The sequence below is a fragment of the Falco cherrug genome, chromosome 8 (genome assembly GCF_023634085.1).
Source record: "Falco cherrug isolate bFalChe1 chromosome 8, bFalChe1.pri, whole genome shotgun sequence".
In the NCBI taxonomy this organism is placed as follows: Eukaryota; Metazoa; Chordata; class Aves; order Falconiformes; family Falconidae; genus Falco; species Falco cherrug.
In genome coordinates this window covers 45318427-45338919 of record NC_073704.1, presented here as the reverse complement: position 1 = coordinate 45338919, position 20493 = coordinate 45318427, and the positions used below count along the sequence as shown (strand labels likewise).

Here is a 20493-nt window from a genome sequence, read left to right as displayed (position 1 = left end):
ACTGCTCAGCACCTGCTTGTCCCTGTGGCAGTGTCCTGCCAACCCAGGGGCTCTGCTTCCTCCACGGGCTGTGGGACCCCACGTATCCCTGTGCCCTAAGGACTGAGGCCCCACTGCCCCACATGCCCCACGGCCCAGGACCAGTGTGCCCCAGCACCCCACATCTCCCTGTGCCCCAGAACCAGTGACCCGACCCTCCGATGGGACACCACGCCCCAGGACCAGTACCCCATGTGCCCTCACGCACAAGGACTTGGTCCCCAACGTTCCCAGTGTCCCTGTGCCCCAGTACTCCGCATGTCCCCAAGTGCCCATGTCCCTGTTCTCCTGCCTGCCCGTGTCCCCATGTCCCCATGTCCCCGTGTCCCCGTGTTCCCGTGTCCCCGTGTCCCCGTGTCCCTGTCCTGCTTCCCCGGATCCCCGGGTCCCCGCCCCAGCGCTCCGGCGAGACGCGCAGCACCGACCACTAGGCGGCGGGCGAGTGACGGCGCCGGGCGGGGCCTGCCCGGGAAAGGGGCGGGGCGGGGGCGGGGCCCGGGGAGGGCGGAGCCGGTCCCGGCAGTTCCGGGCTCTACACACGCGGGGCGCGGCGGCGGCGGGGACCGGGGATCAGGGATCGGGGACCGGGGCCAAGCGCAGCGATGCAGCCGCCGCCACGCAAGGTGAGCGCGGGGCTGGGGCGCGACACTGGAGCGGGTCCCGGCAGCGGGAGAAGCGATCGGAACCGGGTCCTCCATCGGAGCCGGACCGGGGCTGGGTCCCGCAGAGGGGATCGGGATTTGTCCCCGGCGGACCCTCAGCGGGGCTGGAGAAGCGGAGCCGCGGCTGGGCGGTGGCCGCCGGCACCTGCAGTGGCATCCGGGGCGGGGCGGCAGCGGGGACCGGGGACCGGACTGGCCCCCGCATCCCAGCCCGGCCGGGGCCGCAGCGTCCCCGGGCGCTGAGCGGTGCCGCCCCGCAGGTGAAGCTCACCCAGGAGGTGCGGGTCCACGTCCTCGAGCAGCTCTCGGGCCTGCAGGGCAAGCAGCAGCGGGATGCCGAGCTGCTGGAGGACATCAGGTAAGGCCTCACGCGTGTCCGTCCCCGCCCCGCCCCTAGCCGAGGCCGGCCAGCTCATCCCACGCGTGGGGTGGGGGCCAGCCCGTCAGGCACGGCTCACCTTGAGCCTGCTGCGCCGAGGTCATGGGCTCCACCACCGGCTGGGTGGTGGCAGGGGGGCAATGGCAGGGTGGCCTGTCATTGCTCTTCTGCATGGGTCCTCGCCTGCCCCCAGTGCCCTCTCCCCACAGGTCCTACAGCAAGCAGAGGGCCACCATCGACAGGGAGTATGGGCAGGTAAGGACGTGCCACTGGCTTCAGGACTGATGCTTTGGGGAGGCACAGTCACTGAGCCACATCCTCCCTGCGTGGGGTGTCCCAGAGTAGCACACAGCCCCATGCAAGCAATGGGCAGCATCAGAAATTATCCGAGCAAGGCGAGGCTTGGCTGCTCCGTGCCAGCCATGGAGGGCAGTGGCAGATGGGTGCAACGTTCTCCCTGCCAGGGGGGTACCAACCACATTAGGGCACCTGCTGGGTTGCTTTGCTGAGTACAGCATGGCCCGAAGCTTGGGTGTTTTGGGGGCCTGGAGGGAAAGCCTTGTGGGAGGAGGAAACTGCTCTGCTGTCTGCTGGGTCATCACAGGGCTATCTCTTAAATATCAGAGCCTGGGTTTGTGCTGTGAGATATCCCCACAGCATCCCTTGGGGATACCCCGCAGCAGTTGTGTCCCCCTACAGTCGGGCACCATGCCACCCTTCTCCCTCTCCCTTGCCCAGGTTAGGGGGGAACAGTCCCCCCAGGGTTGGGGTTTTGCTGTACTTGGCTTTGCTGGGGGCTCCTCTACTCTGTCTCTGCAGATGGTGTCCCTTGCTGGTGTTCCCTTGCCAGTCCCCTGTCCCAAAAGCTGCAGGGGGGTGGTCCTCTCATGGTGGTGGCTGCTCCCCAAAAAGGTTTTCCCCTTTCATGGGAGCATGACAGGAACCCTGCTGACACTGAGCCACTGATGAGGGGAGTCCCTCCCGCTCTGGGGACACTCATGGGGTTGGGTAGCTGATAGTGGGGAGGCCAGTTTCGGCCCCGGAGCTGGATGCTGGGGTGCTCACCAGGGTTGTAGAGTGCCAGTGATGATGGGTCTGTCCACAGGCACTGCAGAGGCTGGCGAGCCAGTTTGTGAAGAGAGACTGGCAGCGGGGCCGTGGTGAGGCCAGCGACTTGAGGTGGGTTAGGGACAGGGATGGGAACCTGAGGCTGGGGCTGGCTGTGCCCATCCGTGGCCCTCCTAGCTGGGAGATGCCTAATGCCAACCAGGATTTGGGTGTCCTAGGAATGCAGCCTTGGGTGGGATGTCCCCAAGGATGTGGTACCTGACTCAGAGGGGACTGCAGGGGCTGAGGGTGCTGGCTGCCCTGCTGGGCATCCCCAAAAGCTGGCAGGGAGGGAAGAGAGTACCCTGCCCTGTTTAAACTCCCACATCTGCAGGAGCGTGGTCGCTGTCTGGAAGGGTGTCATTGAGGGGACCGCACATGCTGGGCAGGTCCGTGTCACTGCCTCGGAGAGCTACCGCGCCCTCGCCACAGAGGCTGCCCGCACTGCCCGCCTCTCCAAAGAGAGGATGCTCAAGAAGGTACCAGGGCGAGGACATGTCCCCCTGTGCACGAGTGGTGGGAACATCTGTCCCCCCCGGCTGACACTCCCTACAGGGTATCGAGCGGCTGCAGAAGGCACAGGCAGAGCTGCTGGAGACAGTGAAGGAGCTGGACAAGGCAAAGAAGCAGTTCACCCATCTCCAGCGCAGCAGTGAGGTGGCCAAGGACAAGGCAGCCGATGTGGAGGCTCGGTGAGCAGAGGAGGTGGCAAGAGAAGTGCTGCTGTGGCCATGGGGTGGTCTCACATCCCTCCTCCCACCCTCCCCAGGCTCCGGAAGAGTGACCGGAGGATATTTCACACCAAGGCCAGCCTGCAAAAACTCAGTGCCAAGGTCAGCAGCACATGGTGCTGGTGGGGTACCCAAGCAGAGGGATGCAGGGGGACATGGGGTGGTGGCCCCCACCACATTGCCAAGCCATGCTTTCCCCATCCCTGAAGTTCACAGCACGGCTGGCCGAGCACTCAAGGCAGCTTGCAGGAGTGCAGAATGAGTACAGCTTCGCCCTGGTGTCTGCCACTGCCCACCTGGAGCATTACCAGCGGGTAGAGCTGCCCGCTGCCATGCAGGTAGGAGCTGCTTGGACACCCCTGCATCCCCTCCAGGGGTCCTGCAAGAAGCATCTCCCTGGTGCCACTGTGAGGGGGTGCAGCAGGGAGGGTCCTGCTGGTGCAGAGTCAGGGCTGACTGCCCTGGGGGGTCAGGGATGCTCCCCGGGGAGATGCGGGCAGTGCCGGCGGAGTTTCCCATCTGCTCTCCCCCAGGCGCTGGACGGTGACCTCTACGAGCGGCTGCGGGAGCACTTGTCAGCTGCCAGCCGGACAGAAGCAGAGACATGCCAGGCCACGCGGGACTGGTTCCAGGGTGTTGCGGAAGCATCCGCACGGGTAACAGCACCTGTCTCGGGAGCTGGGTGGGACAGGAGGGGACGGGTGGCCCCCCTGGCCCCACACCACTCCCTTGCTTCAGGTGTGCCGGGAGCAGGACCTCCTTCTCTTCCTACAAGACCACCCTGCCTTCACCCTGGCCCCCACGCAGCGCTTCCAGCTCACCGGCGTGGAAGAGGTAGGTAGGGGGGAACATTGTTACAGCAGCAGGGGGTCTGTGCAGCCAGCCCCTTCTCAGCCACTGTGTCCTTGGCCAGGTATGCCTGCTGCCGCCGGGGGACGATGGGGCCAGCCTGGAGAAGGAGGCACGGCGCTGGGCCACACGGGTGGCCCGAGACCACAAAAACAAGGCATACAGTGAGGAGGTCAGTGCCACCCTTCCCCGTGGAGCACTGGGGGGTTCAAGGAGGGGCTTTCCCTGCCCCCTGCCAGGCTCCTATCACCCCTGCTGACCTGTGGGTGCCCTCCTAGGTGCTGCAGCGGCTGGAGGCCAGGCGGCAGCAGGTCCCAGAGGCAGAAGCAGCCACTGTGGAGCGGCAGATGGAAGAAGCAAGGGAAAACATCCGGAAGTCAGAGGTGGGTCCCCCAGGCAGGAGGCTAGGGGTGACTTCGAGATCTGTCACCCCCAGGGTGGGGGACGCAGGGATGGGGAGATGTGGTGGCTAGGGATGTGGTGCTGGGGATTCTTTGCCACAATGGCAGCCACGCTGGGGACTGGGGCAATGGGGCTTGCTGGGCTGTCCCCCAGCCCATAAATGTCCCCTTAGACCTTGACAATACGTGTGTGCTCAGGTCAGTCGAGTGAAGGCAGAGGCAAGGCTGGCGCTGCTGCGGGCAGCAGGGCTGGATGTGGATGCTTGGATGGCGGGGGCCATGGTGGGTGCAGGTGAGGAGGCACCCGCAGGGCTGGATCCAGCCGAGTTCGATGACTATGAGGACAGTGACGAGCCGGACGAGGACAATGAGCCTAGCCCTGCTGCCCGCACCTACCCTTATACCTGCCGGGTGATCTTTGGGTACCAGGTATGGCCATGGCTGCCTGTCCTTCACCCTGCCTGCCCAGGGCCAGCACCCTCAGCCTCCCTGCCACCTTGTCCCCTGTCCCCTGCAGGCCTGCCAGCCGGATGAACTGTCCATCACCCAGGGCGAGGAGCTGGAGGTCATCGAGGATGGGGACGCAGAGGAGTGGGTGAAGGTGGGAGCAGGCTGAGCCCCCCACCGTGGTGGAGGGGACATATTTCAGCAGTCCCCAGGCCATCCCTGTCCCAGAGGCTGGGACAGTTACACAGTTTCTGCCCACTCAGGCTCGGAACAAGGCAGGTCAGGTTGGCTACATCCCAGAAAAGTACCTGCTGTCCTTGGGTGGTGAGCCAGGGGCTGGGGTCGGTCCCCCGGGACCCTCTGCATTGCACCGCCAGCTCTCCAGCATCATGGCTGCAGAACTAGTGCTGGAGCCCGGAGGTGGGTGCTAGGGCATCACCCCCACCCCAGGGAGGGGGACAGGTCCCCAGAGGCTGCTGAGCCCCTGCCCCATCCTTCCCACAGCCTGGCTGGTGCGAGCTCTATATGACTACGAGGGTCAGAGTCCCGAGGAGCTGAGCTTCCCCGAGGGGGCCATCATCCGGGTGCTGCCCCGCGCCTCTGGTGAGGTGGATGATGGCTTCTGGACAGGCGACTTCGATGGCCGTATCGGCGTCTTCCCCTCCCTGGTAGTGGAGGAGCTCACTGGGGCCCGGGGGGCAGCCGGGCAGGTTGGTGGCAGGAGGGTCATTGTGTCCCCTCAGTGTGGGGTGCAGCTCCCCATCTTGAGCTGTGGCTGCTGGGGGGAAGACTTTCTTCCCACTGTTCCCATCCCTCTTGGCTGTGTCTTCCCAGGAGCTGCCATCGCCGTCCCCACCCCCCTTCTCTCCTCCTGGCCTTGCTCCTGGGGCCAGCCTGGCTCCCAGCCCCACTCCTGAAATGCCACTAGGAGGTGAGTGCCAGGGCGGGCTGGGAAGCGGGCTGGGGGGGCATGTGGAGACCTGGGCTGAGCTGCTGGGCCCTTCCAGGTTGCAGGCAGGATGGTGCAGGCAGTGGGCAGAGCTCTCCAGACCTGGCAACCACCCGTCTCCGGCCGGTAAGCCTCATCACAGCGATGCTGTGCACCGCAAGCCTGCCCCCGACCCTCCTGTAAGGGGGAGCGGTGCCACCCGTGTGCTTTGGAGGGGGGGTCTGACGGGGGGTGAGTAGCCTTGGCATATTCGGCATCACTTCTGTCCTTTCTCCGCAGCTCCGTGCACCTCCCCCACCACCCGGTAGAGCCCCCGAGCCTGACCCTGAGCTGCACTTCAGCTGATCCTGAGGGTCCCCCGTCCCTCCCCACTCTCCCAAAGTGCTTCACCTAAGCGAGCCACCACAGGCTGCTGTCCTGGCAGCAGGGGCCAGTGCTGCCCCGTGCTCTGAGCTGGTCTCTCCGGGGGCTGCATCCTGCCCAGTGCTGCTTGCAGAGCAGCCCTGCATCCCAGCACAGCATGGGACATCCTGGCAGCCCCTTTATTGGGATGCTCAGCGCCACTGCCGGTCCCCATGTCACTCAGCTCTTGTCTCTGCCGCTTCTGCCTGGCATCGCCTGTGCACCCCCAGTGCAGCCCTGCTTCTCCGGGGGGGCTCAGCCCTGGGGCCCTGCCTGCCCCACCTGGCATCATCTCCCTGCAGGCAGGAGCGGGGGGGGGGGGGGGGGGGGGGCGGGCTGTGCCCCAATAAAGCCAGTTGACTGCCAAGGGGTTCAGCAGCTTTAATGGTTTTAGCTCGTCTATGTACAGTGCAGTTACACACCAAAGCTCGCCACGGGCACCAGGGCTGCCCGCTGCCTGGCCAGGGTGTGATCCTGCCCCCAGGGCCAGGCTCTGGCCCCTCTTGTGCCGGGACAGGGCTGGAAGCTCCTCTCTCCGCCAGCATCTCCCAGGGACCTGCAGGGTCCCTCGCCGGTGCAGGATTTGTGCCTGTGACCGCTCTGCGTGGCAGGGGTGCCCAGGGGGGCTTTGCTCTGCAGTGAACGTGCCAGGTGGGTGGGGGGTGCTGCCCCCCACCCTGGGGGGGCTTGAGCCACTGCCTCCATCCCTGGCCCTTGTTGCAGCCCCCTCTGATGCATCCTTCCCCCAGTGCTGGGGGGCTGCAGGGGCCAGATGGGCAGCAGGGACTGGCTGCTGTCCTGCCCCTGCCAGGCCTGAGGGTCCCCTGGGGGGTCTCCAGGGTGGGTGCAGTGGGTGGGAGTTGGGTACCTATTGCCAATGGGATGAGGTCTGGCGCCGAGTGCAGTTGTCTGTAACGTTGGCGCGTCCCTCCGGCCATGCCAAGCGCGTAGCTGCCCACCCGGGGCCGGGGCCAGCTGCCCTGCAGTCCCCCCACAGCAGAGCCCCCAGCCCAGCGTGGGGGCCGGGGCTGCACGCCTCCCATCCACACTCCAGCCGGGAGCGGAGAGGAGCTGCGGGGAGAGGGGTAGGATGGGGCTTGTCCCCATGGCTGTGGCATCCCCCGCCAGCTGCGACTGGACTGTCCTGACCCCATCCGTGGCTGCCCGGAGCCGGCATGGCTGCCCGTTGGCATCACTGCCTGTGGCTGGGCATGCAGGCAAGAGGACCTGCCCCTGCAGCATGTGGTGCATTGGGAACCGACCCTCCTGGAGAAGGGGTTCACCCTCTCCATCAGCAGGCTGTGACCCACCAGGGCAGGGACACTGCCAGGGCCTTCCTATCCCACCCCGGACATTGCCCCAGGGACTGGGGGCAAGCACTCACGTCACACGGTTGCTCCTCGGTCCTGCACCATGGCGCTGGGCTCCTGTGGGATGGAGGAGGGATGTAGATGTCAGTGCCTCCATGGGAGTGGGGTGCTGGGGCAGGGGGCCGGGTCTCCATTAGCCACAGCAGTGACCCATGGGACAGTGGGAAGAACCCTGCTGAGGCTAACAGCCCTTGTGGTGGCCTGGGCTGGGACCTAAGGGATGAGGGAGTGTCCGAGTGGTGCCAGGGCTTGGTGACTAATGTCCCAGTCAGGTCCTGTCACCATTCTGGGACCCTGTGCCCTGGAGCACCCCAAAGCCTGGTGCAGGATCCAAGGCAAGTGTCTAGTGCCACAGAGGGGACAGACAAAGAGAAGAAAAATTGCCATGTCCCTGGTTCACCCTGCACATAACTGTGCCCCTGTCATCAGAGGGTCCACAGTCATTGCCCAAGGCATAGTGGGCCATGGGAGGAAGGAGGACCTGTAGCCACCTCTCCAGGTCTCTGAAGAAGGGCTACAGCCCATCAGCTCTGTCCTGCGTGGCTGCCTTGGGCTGCTCTTCACAAAGCAGCTCAAACTTTCCAGCCCGGCCACCAGAAAGCAAAGAAGGGAAACAATAAACACAATGGGTTCCTGCTTTTTTCTTAGCCTGTGTTCAGCTAGGCACCTTTCCCCAGGCTGACCCACTCCTGCCCTATCCCATCTCTCTGCCAAGGGCTGCTGGCATGTGCCACACACAGCCCATGGAGCTCCAGCAGAGCCAGCCCCAGGGAATGTCCCCGGCTTTGTAGCACACCAAGATATTTGCTCAGATGGTTTGCTTCCTTTTTCTTCTAAAGGCTTTGCCATGTGTGCCCCAGTGCTGGTTTTGTGAGACGAGCCAAGGCCAGCTCTGGGGGCTGCTCCATGCAGGCAGCTTTAGTAGGGTGAGATCACACCAGGTGCCTTACCCCAGCCCCCTTCCATGAAAAGCATCTTTCCCCAACTGCAGAAGCACATGTGAGTGCACGAGTGAGTGAACATGTTGCTTTCCTGCTACCACCACCAACAGCCTAATTTGCTGCCCTGGAGCTCTCTAGCACCTCCAGCAAGGTGATCAGGTGAGAAGGCTGGGAGATACTAGGGTGCTGGGAGCTCCAGCCAGGGTGGGCTGTCCTCCTCTATGAGCATATCTACAACCAGCCCCTCTGGAGCAGGGAAGAACAGCCAAGAAATGACCAGCTGGCTTCACCATTTCCTAGACATCAAGTCAAGAAAGGCTCCTGAAGACATCTGGCCCTGCCTGTACGTTGCTGGCCATGTTGAGCCCCCAGCTTGGGCAGTGAGGCTACAGTTTTGGAGAGACCAAGCTACGCGCAGCAGCAGAGCTCCCCCTGCTCTGATCAGAGAGAAGAAAGTCAAGAAGAAGTGATCCTGAAGTGGTCCCTAAAAAGCCCAGCCACAAAGGAAAACGCACTCCTTGCCCAAGGGCCAGCTGGCAGCAGGTCTGCAGGATCTCCTGTGCAAGTCAACCAGTGACCTGCCTTTTTCCCCTGCAGTGCGGGTACTGGCAGGGTAGGAACTGTCACTGTGCCTCTGTGTGCCCCAGACATGAGAAAACGATGGGAAAATGCAATCAAAAAAGATAAGCAGAAACAGGGGGGACAGGATAGGGCAGGTCCCATGTCAGCCAGCCTGGCGCAGGCCTCAGCTTGCCTGTCCCCACTGCACAGCTCACACCACCACGCTTGGGCTGGTTGATCTTGTCAGCAGCAGGACTTGGGGTGCTGTGTCACAGCCCTTCAAACCCTGGAGCCCAGGGGACCACATGGGGACAAGGAAGAGAAGAAACCTACCTGCTGCCCCATGTCCTCCATTCCAGGCTGTTTTCTGCTGCTGTCATCTCTTCCCAACTCATCAGCCTGTTCGTGCAGACTCAGGCTTCCATGAATATCTGACACCTCATCTGCTGACCCCAGTCCGGTCTCCTCCAGGCAGATGCTGGCTCCTTCCTGTGACAGGTCTCCTGGGATGCTGGGACTCGACCCTCCCAGCATCTGACGGCTCAGGAGCTTCCGCTGGCGGCTCGTGCTCCCAGGAGCGGTGCCAGCATCCTGCAGCGAACCTGCCGTGCCAGACCCCTTGCCCCGTCGGCTGTCGCGAGTGCTGGAGCTGACTGGTGTGTTCAGGGCTAGGGTGGTGGAGCGGCTCTGCTCCCCACCTTTGCCACTCTGGGCACCCTTCTGGATGGCTCCATTCTGCAGGCCACCCATGGGGACAGTCCCATTGCGAGCCCGCTCCCGCTGGAGCCGGTCGCTGCTGTGCTCCAACTCCTCCGTGCTCAGCTCCCGGCTGCCGTCGGGCAGGGGACCATCTTGTTGCTCGTGGAAAGTGGGTTTCTTCCCAATATGTGTGACACGAAACCTGGAATGGGGACAGGACAGATCAAAATCCTTTCCCTCCTCTACCCGCACTGTATTTCCAGCTTGCCTGCACCTCCAGCCTTGGATCACCCTCCCTTTGTCATCAACTGGTGCTGATCTCCAACCTTTCAGACCCATTCAATACTACTAGCCCCCACTCTAGCCATGTCCCCACTGACTTCAACCCTGGTTTTCCCTTTCATTTTTGGTAAAACAAGTAGAGAAGGATAAAAAAGTCAATCCAGATCTTGGCTGGTACAGACCCTGCCAGCCTGTCCTCCCTGCCGCAAGATGTGTTGCAGCTCCTGGAAATGCTCCAAGATGCAACCTGGGTGAACAGAAGCTGGTATAGAAACTCAGGTGTTGGTTCAGAAGATGAAATGCAAACCATCTAAGCCTGGTGAGGAAGGGATGGCCAGGCAGAGCTGTGTGGATGTTGCACCCATTGACTGACTGCCATCAGGGGAACAAATGCCAGAGTTTTCAGCAGACAGAGCACCCTAAGTGAGGGCACGGACAGGGTTGCGGCAGTTTGGGTAAGGGGATCAAAGGTGGGAGGAGTTGTTTGGCTAAAATCTGCCAAAGCATATTTTGCACTGTCCCCTGGAGTGATGAATGATACCTAGGTGGTTCACCAAGGCTTCGTCATGTACCAGGTAACAGCTCAGTTCTCCAGGGCAGGCAGGAGAACAGCTGAAGAATTTGGTCTGACACCCTCAAAGGCTGCATTTACAATCAGAGGTGATGCACATGGGGAGGAGAAGTTAGGGATCTGCCACAGCTTCAGAATTTGAGGGGTAACGCATAGGCAAAGCCTAAAAGCCTGAATTGCAAGCAAGCTGGTTGTGACTAACACTGCGACGCTTCTTCATAAGAAATGCAAGCCACTGCTGGACCAGCAGGTAGGAAATCTCCTCCACAGTGATCTGGTGTCCACCAGACAAAGAACGTTGATCCCACCACAGAAACCTCGTGCAGCCCATGACTCACCCAGCAGCTGCTCTCCCTGCACTTGAATCACATGGGAAGACGCTGCAGATGGCCCTGGCTCTGCTGACGTTCAGCTGCGAGTCAGCATCAAGGCAAAATACAATTTCAGCAGCAAAGCACTGCTGGGGTTGAAAGAACAAGACCCAAAGGTGAAGCACATGGCAGTACAGCCATTCTGAAGGAAGAAGCTCAGAAGAAAGGTCCAACAGATACCAGATGAGATGCCAGAAGTGAAAGAGACCGCCACCAGACTGAGGACCAGGCGGTCTCAAACCCCTCAGCATTGTTGCTCATGGTTGGAAGGGTCAAGGAGGAGATGCTCCAGCTCTGGACAAGATGTCCACAGGACTACTCGGGTCAGGCCAAGCAGCAGCAAATGTGACCTTTCAGGTCTATCCAGATATTTAGAGACAAGGCACTAGCACTACGATTCAGGAAGACCAAAGAATGTTTCAGTCCCAAAGAGGGACAGGGAGGAAACAAAAATGGCAAGGTCATTTCTTGGTGATGCCATTGAGCAATGTCAGCCTGGAAGAGATTGGGATGGATTCAAAGGAGCAGGCAGGGTTTGAAGGAGGGAGCATGAGGTAATGTAACCAGCCTCTGGACGGTGAGGGGAAAGGCAGAAGAGCACTGACTGCCTGCCTAGACAGCATGGCTGAGGCATTTGATGCAGTAGGACATGACACACTGTGGCTGACTGCACTAAGGACAGAGGGTCAGATGCAGATGCTTTGGCAGATGAGCTCTGCCACAGACAACAACTGGTTTAGGGAAAGCCCTAAGATAAATGGTAAATCATCCAATAACGTAAGAATACAGATCATATAACCAAGATTACCTCAGAAGTGTAGAATAATTTAGGTGCAAAAAGCCCTCGGGAGGTCTCCAGTCCAACCCTCTGCTTGAGACTGGGCCACTTACCCTCCTCAGTCAGGTGGCCCAGGGCCCTGTCCATTCAGGTTCTGGAAATCTCCAAGGATGAAGATCCCTCCACTCCTCTGGGTCTTGTCCTACTAAGACTCCTAGCTGTGATGGTAGGAGAACCCACAGCCCCTGATGCCCACTCTGGCTCAACATTACCATGAAAGGACCGTCTCTCTAGACCACAACAGGAAACTTCATCAAGGCTTAGGCCCTGAATGAAGACCTGCTTGCAAGATTTGAGCACAGGAGATCTTTGTGTCTTACCAGGGTGGCCATCCAGGGACCAGCAGTTGCTTGTTGTCCTGCCCTGGTCACCACTGCAGTAGGGAGCTGAGCCCTGGAAGACTTTGCCAAAGGTCTAGTGCATGCTAAACCTTGCTGCTGGGGAGTGGGGTAATCTGGGCAAGACTGCAGATTGTACTAAAGGTTACTGACTGTGCAGACACCACAGGAACCTCAGGAAGTTCCTTGAGGTGAGACCAGGTGGGGACTGGAAAAGTATTTGTGGGAGGTATCAGGTACACTCCCCTGTCCTTATATTCCTGCCATGTCATCTAATTACAGTCATCATCATAGGCAACAACCTAGAGGAGCACAGCACTCTTTCATTCTGATGGGTGCTGGCTAGTAACTTGCACTGGGACCTGCTGTCACCTCCTTGCCCTCTCAGTGAGATCCCTAAAACCTGGGGTCACTGCCCTTGTTGAGCAGCAGAAGCCCAGCTTGCAGGCTTTGAAAGGACATAGATTTTGGGCTCTGCCAAGCGCTGAGTCAGCAGGACAACCCAAGCTTGAGTCATCTTCCTGGAGAAGAAGGGAAGCCACCAGTGCATCATGGCCTGCCACATACCAGAGGCATTTCCAGGTGCAAGAGGCACCTGGGTCCCCAAGACTCCCAGCTGCAGAGCTGCTACTGGGGCATCTAAATGGGAAACAGCAAGAGAGTACCTGGTGTGGGGCAAGTGGAGAAGAGGGGGAAAGGAATAGGAAAACCAAGAGGACTTTCCATGATGTTTGCTCCATCAGAACAGGTGGGCCATATCCAGCAAGGCTCATTTAAGTACCTGCCCACTGAGAAGACGGTGGTCTCTCCAGGATGCATTCTGCCTTTGCCATCCTTGGACCGTCCTTGTCGATGCAGCGGATGCCTCTTCCTCTTGCTGCAGTGGATGCAGGGGGCCTGCGTGGAGCCCAGATGCACTGTGTGGTGATGTGGTGGGCCCCCGTCCTGGCTGTTACGGTGGGGACAAAGGCTGCAATAGAAGAAGAACGAGACAGGTTATGTTACCTGAAGAAGACTTCCCAACCTTGGTGTAGCCTCACTGCAGCAAGCCCTGAGAAGCTGCAGCTCTGAAGGGAACCCCCTGTGAGGACAGGAGGAAGAGCTATTCCCCTTAGCAGTGGGGTGCAGCACTTATCACAACCCCTGGGGGAGCAGGACTTCCCACTGGGAAGATGCTTTATACCAAGCTGGAAAGGGGCTGGCTGCAAAGGCTGCAGACCAAGGTGCTACCCAAGGCTTCTTCCTCACTCTGCAGGAGCCACAAGCTAGTATAGGCTTCCCTCACCTGGGCACTGGCACTGGGATGTCCCCTTCATTGTCCCCCAGCATCTCCTTGAGGGCCTCTGCATTTGCTGAAGAGAGGAAAAAGGGAATGCATCAGCCAAAGCAGTCAACATGTCTCCAGACCAGCCCTAGGAAATGCTCACCTTCATTTTGTATGATGCATCTCACAATCTTCTCCACAGTGTCCTCATTCAGCTCCTCCTCTTCATCTGAAAAGAGAAAACATGGCACTGAAGGCTGGGATTCACTCAGCTCGCCAGTCCTGCCCAGGAGCAGCCACACAGACAGAAAGCTTGGAAAAGCCTCATGTTCCCCATCATGCTGGGAAGACCCTGGGGTACACCAGATCCCTCACCCTGGAAAAGAAATGGCTAAAACGGCATCCATGTGTGCAGGGAGAGAGGGGTTGTGTTGCTCACCCAGAACTGGGGAGCAAAACAGGAAATAAGTGGGAATCAAATCCCAAACAAGTCAAAAGAGGGGGCTCCTCATGGGGACAGTCCAGCCCTGGAGCCCCTGGCTGCAGGATGCTGCCAGTGCTAAAAGTCTTTAAGGGTAAACAGGACTAGCTTACAGAAAAAAAAACACTGGAGCCTGTTATATATGGAGCAACCATCTCTGATGGAGAAAGCCCCAAGCTGCACACTGCTAGAAGCTTAAAAGAGTATGCTGGGGAAATGGCTTGGTGTCTGCTCTGTTGTGGTACTCATCCCCAGGATTCATCACAATCTGCTTCTGGCCATTGTTGGAGGCAGGAGGCTTGGCTGGCTGGACCTTCAGCCCAGTCGGCAGTGTTATGTGTTCCTGTGAGCAGGCCAGAGCTGTGGGCTGACAGGTAACAGCCTCAAAGAGCATGATCAACAATTGCCACCATGATCCTGGAAGCCCATGGAGATGTTTCCCTGGGCTGTGGCATTTCCAGAAAGCAAAGCCAATCCTGGAAAGTTCAGACACTGTCTCCAAGTCATTAAAGCCAGAGAAGCATATCCAAGGACACCTGGAAGCTTCTGCTGCATCCATGGGTGAGCTGGAGGAGCCATGTTTCCCTGCTGTGCATGAGCAGTGGCAGCAGGAGATGCTGATCCTCCTGAGCACTGCTCACAGCACAGGGAAGCTGGAGGAGTTGCATAGTGCCATTTGGCTGTTTTCAGTTAAGAAAGCAGCTGGAGGAATGTGTCTTCTTGATTTCAGGAGAGACTCATGAAACCACCAAAAGACAGAGCTTGCTTGGACCAGGCTCTAGCTTGCACCCACAACTGATGCTGCTGTGACTCCCAATCCAAGTACCCAAGAGTGATTTTGGATGGCCTGAAGTGATGGATAAAAACCCTAGAGGTCCCCTTCAAACAGGGGGCACGGATCCCCAGGAAACACCCCTATTCCTCTGGCCTGCAGGAACACAACCGGGACTAGAAGAGGGCATGACCGATAGCAACCACCATACTGACTCCATGCCGGACCCCTAATGCCAAAGGGGCAGAGGAACAGCTTGTGCCTTGGCTGGGGCATGCTTCCTTTGTAGGGAACATGGGTTATAATTCAGGCGCTGGGGATTCAGCAGGTCCTGGTGGTTCATCAGAATTACCTTTTGGGGAAAGCACAGCTTTGGGGAGCTCCAGATGCTGGTTCCCACCTCCCTGACACTACCAGCCTTCACCAGCCTGTGGAGGCAGCAGACCAGAGGGCTCTCCAAGCCACATGCTCCCAATCCCCAGGGAACACTGTGCTGCTTTTGCCACCCCATCCTTTTTTCCCAGCACAGCAGCATGTGATGGGTAACTCTCCCAGCCCCAGCCCACATCCCAGAAGCATGTTTAAGGGGCATTGATCTACACCAGGCAAGAGGCAGCACCTGAGCCCCCAGTGAGCCCCCAGCACCCCAGCACTCACTGGCCTGGAGCTCCGCCAGCACGTCTTTGTTATCTGGGTCAAGCTCATCCCGGAAAGTCCGACACCGGTAACCCTTCTTCTTCAAGACATGGCAGATCAGGAAACCCACCAGGCCCATGATGAAGAACACAAGGACGAGGAGGAAGACCATAGACAGGCTGTGCTGGGGGTCTGACTCCCCATCATCGGTGCTGTTCTGGTCTGACATGCGGATCTAGGAGAAGGGGGAAGGCAGCTCAGAGACCCCAGTGATCACCCCCCACCAGGCTCCCTGTGTCCATCCTCCTCTTCTGTCCACCCTGGGCAAGAGCCAGCTTTCAGCTTGGGGTGGGCTGCCAAGGGCTCATCTTTTGCCCCACAAGGTCTGGCATGGTGGGGGGCCCCCACGGAGGAGCGGGCAGGCTGGAGGTGGCTCAGCACAGTCTCCCAAGGACACTGCTGCCCCGCAGACACCCAGCAAGAGGCATCCCAAGGGCAGCGGTTGCAGCATCCCCGCAGGCCTGCCCGGCCCCAGGCTGTGGTACTTCCCAGTCCCTTGCAGGCAGCATCCCAAGGGCACCGGTCCCCCGGCCTCCGCCAGGCTCTGCGGCGGGCGGCATCACCCCGCTCGCCCTTGCAGGAGGATGAGCATCCTCGCAGCGCCGACCCGCTCCCCCCACATCCCTCGCTACTCACGGCCGAGGGCCTCCGCCGGCAGAGGCAAAGGCAGAGCCGGCAGGAGCCGCGGCAGCCGCTCTGGCGGAGGGCCGAGCCGGCCGGCGGCTCCCGCACCGGCCGCCCGCAGAACCGAGCGCTCTCCCTCCGACCTGGCTTCCCTGAGCTTTCCCGTCTCCCTTCCCCGGGGCTCAGGGCTCGGCCGCCCGCTCGCCGGCTCCGCTTCCCGGCGCAGGCAGGGTCTCCCCCGGCTGTCCCCTGTCCCTGCTGCTGCAGCAGTACCTGGGCCTGCGGTCCTCCGCAGCGCTCTCCTCTTCACCTTCACCTGCCTCCTAGCAACCCCGCATCCCCGCGGCTGGGGACGGCGGCGAGCATCCTCTGCCCCCCCGGCTCCCGGCTGCCTTCTTTCCTCGGGCAGCAGCCAAGCCGCTTCTAGCTGCCGCGGCAGCCTGCCGCTGTCTGCCAGCAAGAGCACCCGCCTGTCCTGATCCCGGAAAAATCTCTCCGAAGCTGTTTCAGTGGATGAAGGTGCAGAGGGAACCTCAGGGAAATGCCGGCAGCTGCAGCAGGAGCAAACCGGAGTGCCGTGCCGCTCGGGGAAGCCGGTGCTGGCAAGCTGCTGCCCGCCCCGGGGTGAATAACCTCACCTGCACGCAAGGCAGCCCTGACTTCCCCCGGCACCCTCCTTCCCAAAGCTGTCGGCAATTTTTAGAGCACTGAGCCGTGGCGATGGGAGGGCAGAGGGGTGGAAGTGGGTCTCAGCAAGACCAGGACCAGTCCAGTACCAGCGTGCAGGGGGAGAGGGGTGCAGATAGCTGCACCATGCTCACAGCACCGAACCGAGGAGGTGGAAAAGGAGCCCCCCCAGCCCAGCACCCTGCACCAGACCAACTGGCCTTCCTAAAAAAGGCACGGCTAAGCCATTTGAAATCTCCAGCTGCGGTGGTCCCATGACCTCCTCCTCCATCTCCATCACATTGTCCTCACTCTGGGAGGCTTCACCCAATTCTCCTTTGCTACTGCAAATTAGCCTTGCTCCTCTCTGTCTTTCACCCACCTGCCAGTTCTCCATTCAGACCCTGAGAAGCACAGGCAACCCCTGAAATCCCTTCCATCCCATCTCTACTGAACTAAGTGTCTATCTGTATACACATTTATTTGTGGGAATTATTATGCCACCACACTCTGTGTTGCCTTGAGGCAACCTGCAACTTCTCCAGGCTTTCAGCTATGTGATGATGAGGGCTCCTGTCCCTCTCTACAACTGACCAGGAGTCAACTCTCAGGAGCCCAGGAGCCTCCTCTATCACCATAACTTCTGTAGGTCACTGCATTGTAGGTGCCACCCATCCATTTGCTGTCCTGGCAGGGAGACAGGCCCTAAGATGGACCATCTATGGCAAGAAAAGACCACAGGCAGTAAGACTTATTCCTTCTACCATGCATTGCTAGGGTCACAGGAGAGAAGACGTTTCCTGATGTTGGACCAACAAGCTGTGAGTCTCTGTTAATCAAGACCTTAAAGGTGGCTTACTTCCTGTCCTTGTTTCTTCAAAGAGGGGGACCTCACAGGTCTGGGTTTATGCAGAGCCCTGAGGGGATGCAGTCATGGTGCCCTTATTTCCATTTTCCTCATGCCCACGCAAGCTACCCTGCACAATGAATTGCTCTTTCTCCTCCCGGGCATTGCCACCCACCTGATGCATTGCTGCACTCTACCCCCCGCTTCCAGCCTTCAGCTGTGCTGGGTGAAATAAGCCCAAGTTTCTCAGCCCTCCCTGCTTTGAGGGAAGATTTCCATTTTCCCACAGCCTCTGGGAATGGGAAAATTCAAAGCATTTCCACAGCCCTGGGGGGCACAGGATGGTGCAGCAGCCCACCTGGGCACAAATTCTGGCTTCTGCGGGATGAACCAGGACAAGGAGGGGGCTCTGCTACCATCAAACTGCTCCTGCCTGGTTCTGCAGCTGGGCTACCCCTGCCAGGAGTGTTTCCCTTCCTGATGCTCCCCTCCAGGCACTGTGTGCCCCCAGCCTCCACGCTGCTTCCACCACCCCAGCCTCAGCATCCCTCCAGGATGCTCAGTCCTTGTCCTACTATGGGACCCTGTTAGCACTTCAATGGCCAGAACATGAGCCTTGTCCCATGCAGCACCTCGGAGGTGACCCAAAAAAGACACCATGGCTCCTCTCTGCCCAAGACCAGTCAGCATGGCAGACATGAATCCAGCACGGCAGACATGAATCCACACAGCTGAGCTCTTTGTTCCAAACAGTCTGGCCATGTCCACCCTGGCCAGTGGGGATGGTCCCTGCATGGGACTAAGCCCCACACCATGCCAGGGAGATGTGAACGTAGCTGTGGACAGGATACTAATGGCACGTCCAGAGGCTGGGCTCTGCTTCCTCTGTCCCCTCCTGACCCCATCCTGTGTGACCCCACCAGCCAAGGCGACACAATGCCCTGCCCTTCCTCCCTAGATCACCCACTCGGGGCTCCCTGGTGGGTGCAGGTGTGAATTGTGGGCATCCTTGGAGGCTCCAGTCCCTCTCATGGAAGCCCTTAAATTTTAAGCCACCGGGTCAAGAGGTGGCTGGGGAGGGAGGGGACAGAGCAAGTGAAGAGAAGGTGGAGGGACAGAACCATCCCCATCACCCTGTCCTGCAGCTAGCTCCAGTCCCAGCGCGTCGCCACGTTACCTCTCGTTCGCTCTCCCACACCTCCTCCGCAGCCATCACGACAGACATCACCCCGCAAACAATGCAAATGTGCCCGCTCAGGGGATCGTCCGCCCCGGCACTGCTGGTTGTCCACGTGGCAGCTAAACAGGCCAGATCGCCCAGCTCTGGCAGTCCTGCAGGCAGGCTCCTCCTGGAGTCTCCGTTACAAGGTTCAGCCCAGAAACTGCCATCATCTCTGAAAAAGGTTACATCCCATCGTGTCAAACATCTTCCTGAATCTTAATCCCTTATTTAAGTTTTTCAAACATCCCCAGCAAGCTAATGGCCTTTAAACCACAGTGTGTTTTTGCTCTCTGAGCACAAAAAGCATCTAAAAATATCCTCCAATGCTTGCTTTGCACCACTCAAAGACCCATGAAGATGCCTGGAGCAATGACCAGCTTCTAGAAACAAGTTCAGCCAGCAAAGCAATCCCTGCTGGAAGCAGGGATGTGCTTCTCCCCTCCTCACCCTTTTCCCCCAGCCAGGCGGCTCAGCCGTGCCTCTCGGGCAGTTCGGTGGCCCTGGCCAGACACTATCTGGTGGCAGCACCTTGCGGAGCAGCAACCCAGCTATCGTCATGCGGAGTGAGCAGCCCCTGCCAAGACGTCAGCACACTCCACACGTTTGATGCTACACCCTTGTTGTTCAGCATGTTTAATGCCTGTTTAAGATGGTGGGTGCTGGGCTCAGTGTTCACTGTGCTGGGGATGGCTCTGAGTGTCCCCCACCACAGCTGTGGCCAGAGGGTCCCCATTTCCCCTGGGGCATCCTTGCTCCATGCTCTGGAGCCAGCATGCTGAAGGGAAACACTCATGAGGAGCAGTGCTGAGGCAGCACCATCCCTGCAGTAAGTGGCAGAGCCAGCCAGAACCATCATTTAATAATCCCATGATTTAATTGCACCTTGACGCTAGTTCTCAGGCCTGCTTGCAGCCAGCACAGCACCCAAAGTCCCACACTGTCATGCCGTCACCTTGCTGCCCTGTTAGCCCCATCCCACGCACCCTGGGACGTGCATGCATAGATCTCCCCTTGCTGCGCACCGAAGGGGTTCCCTCCCGCACATTGATTACCCAGCATCAAAATCCTGTTGCTGAGGAGCTGGGGAACATCCTGGTGCCGATCTGCCGTGGTATCCATCCTTAGCCAGCTCTTGGCGTGCCCCCTGGGGGTCCTTGCCCTTTGCCAGCTGCTCTCTGAGACCGCGTTTTATTGCCGGTGCTCTGGGCCGCCTGCCTCCAGCGCAGCATCCTTTGCCCCCAACCTCCTGCCCGCAGGAAGTGACCAAGCAGGAGAGCGTCAAGACCAAGTCCTTGCCATGCCCCGATTTTGGCTAATTTGTTTTCCAAGCCTTAGGGCAAGACTACCTGCTCCTTTCATCCTTTCTGCTTTCCAGCCCACAGGGAACGGATCTTTGCTGCCGGTGTCCCTGTCCCTCGCTGGGGCCTCACCCAGAGGTTCAGGATTTTTTCCCCTGTTCCGCAGGCTGCTTTTCCATACACAGCAATTTTCCAGCCGGCTTTTGTCCTCTGCCAGCCTGGCGGTGCCTCCCTGTCCCTGCTCCCTGCCAACCCCGGCAGGGTATTTTCAAAGGCTGCCAGCAGTGGGGAGGATCTGCACCCTAGCAGGGTGCGACCTGGGAGGGCTGCTTGGCCGGGTGACAGCTGGCAGTGGCAGTTCCCATTCCTCACAGCTTGAGGGGCTGCTCCCCAGAAGATGTGTCCCAGCAAGGCGTGGGTGCCCCGTGGGAACCCCACTGCCCCATCCCCTGTGCCCTCGGCCAGTAGACTGCAGCAGCTGGGGGAACACTGGAGGAGGCTGGGGCTGACTTGGGGGAAAAGTGGGGGTAAGTGGGGGTAGCTGGTGAGCAGCTGTAGAGTTAAGTTACAGGAGAGAATCCAGTGGGCAACTGGGAGTAACCGGGAGGCAGCTGGGGGTGACTGGGGGAAGCTGGAGCTGCTTGGGAGGCAAGTGGGTGTAACTGGTGAGCAGCTGGGGGTGCCTG

General features: G+C 59.7%; 2 protein-coding genes across 8 annotated transcripts; one reads left to right on the top strand and one right to left on the bottom strand.

The window, feature by feature from the left end:
- The first annotated feature begins 556 nt into the window (after nt 1-556).
- On the top strand, nt 557-6277 carry FCHSD1 (FCH and double SH3 domains 1). Its single transcript, XM_055717620.1, has 19 exons — nt 557-662; nt 962-1059; nt 1290-1335; nt 2186-2259; nt 2522-2666; nt 2743-2879; nt 2957-3020; nt 3128-3256; nt 3452-3574; nt 3657-3752; nt 3832-3939; nt 4046-4150; nt 4367-4597; nt 4686-4769; nt 4879-5035; nt 5120-5325; nt 5450-5546; nt 5623-5690; nt 5844-6277. Exons 1-19 carry the CDS (start codon nt 642-644, stop codon nt 5907-5909), a joined length of 2055 nt encoding a protein of 684 aa, XP_055573595.1. The 5' UTR covers nt 557-641; the 3' UTR covers nt 5910-6277.
- Nucleotides 6278-6327: 50 nt separating this feature from the next.
- Nucleotides 6328-20328, bottom strand: RELL2 (RELT like 2). 7 transcript variants are annotated; one of them, XR_008733425.1, is made up of 9 exons: nt 19562-20328; nt 18465-18681; nt 15112-15325; nt 13365-13430; nt 13223-13289; nt 12719-12907; nt 9172-9739; nt 6835-7393; nt 6328-6599 (listed from the first exon to the last, which is right to left on the bottom strand). XR_008733425.1 is itself a non-coding variant. In XM_014287170.3 (9 exons), the coding sequence occupies exons 2-8, from the start codon at nt 18510-18512 to the stop codon at nt 7352-7354; spliced, it is 1194 nt and encodes a 397-aa protein (XP_014142645.1). In that variant the 5' UTR covers nt 18513-18681; nt 19562-20328; the 3' UTR covers nt 6328-7037; nt 7351. The 7 variants fall into 7 exon arrangements, 6 of the variants coding, with proteins under 6 accessions (XP_014142645.1, XP_055573597.1, XP_055573598.1 ...); XM_014287170.3 differs by having other exon boundaries at nt 6328-7037; nt 7351-7393; XM_055717622.1 differs by having other exon boundaries at nt 6328-7393.
- Between the last annotated feature and the right edge of the window lie 165 nt (nt 20329-20493).

Bases quoted from the DNA above. Each gene is read 5' to 3' on its own strand.
- FCHSD1 (XM_055717620.1), top strand. From the start codon at position 642: ATGCAGCCGCCGCCACGCAAG. The intron at 3,940-4,045 runs GTCAGTGCCACC...GTGCCCTCCTAG, and splicing joins ACAAGGCATACAGTGAGGAG to GTGCTGCAGCGGCTGGAGGC. The intron at 4,770-4,878 runs GTGGGAGCAGGC...CTGCCCACTCAG, and splicing joins ACGCAGAGGAGTGGGTGAAG to GCTCGGAACAAGGCAGGTCA.
- RELL2 (XM_055717622.1), bottom strand. From the start codon at position 18,512: ATGTCTGTCGTGATGGCTGCGGAGGAGGTGTGGGAGAGCGAACGAGAG. The intron at 12,908-13,222 runs GTGAGGGAAGCC...CTTCTATTGCAG, and splicing joins ATCCCAGTGCCAGTGCCCAG to CCTTTGTCCCCACCGTAACA. The intron at 7,394-9,171 runs GTAGGTTTCTTC...TCCATCCCACAG, and splicing joins TGGAGGACATGGGGCAGCAG to GAGCCCAGCGCCATGGTGCA.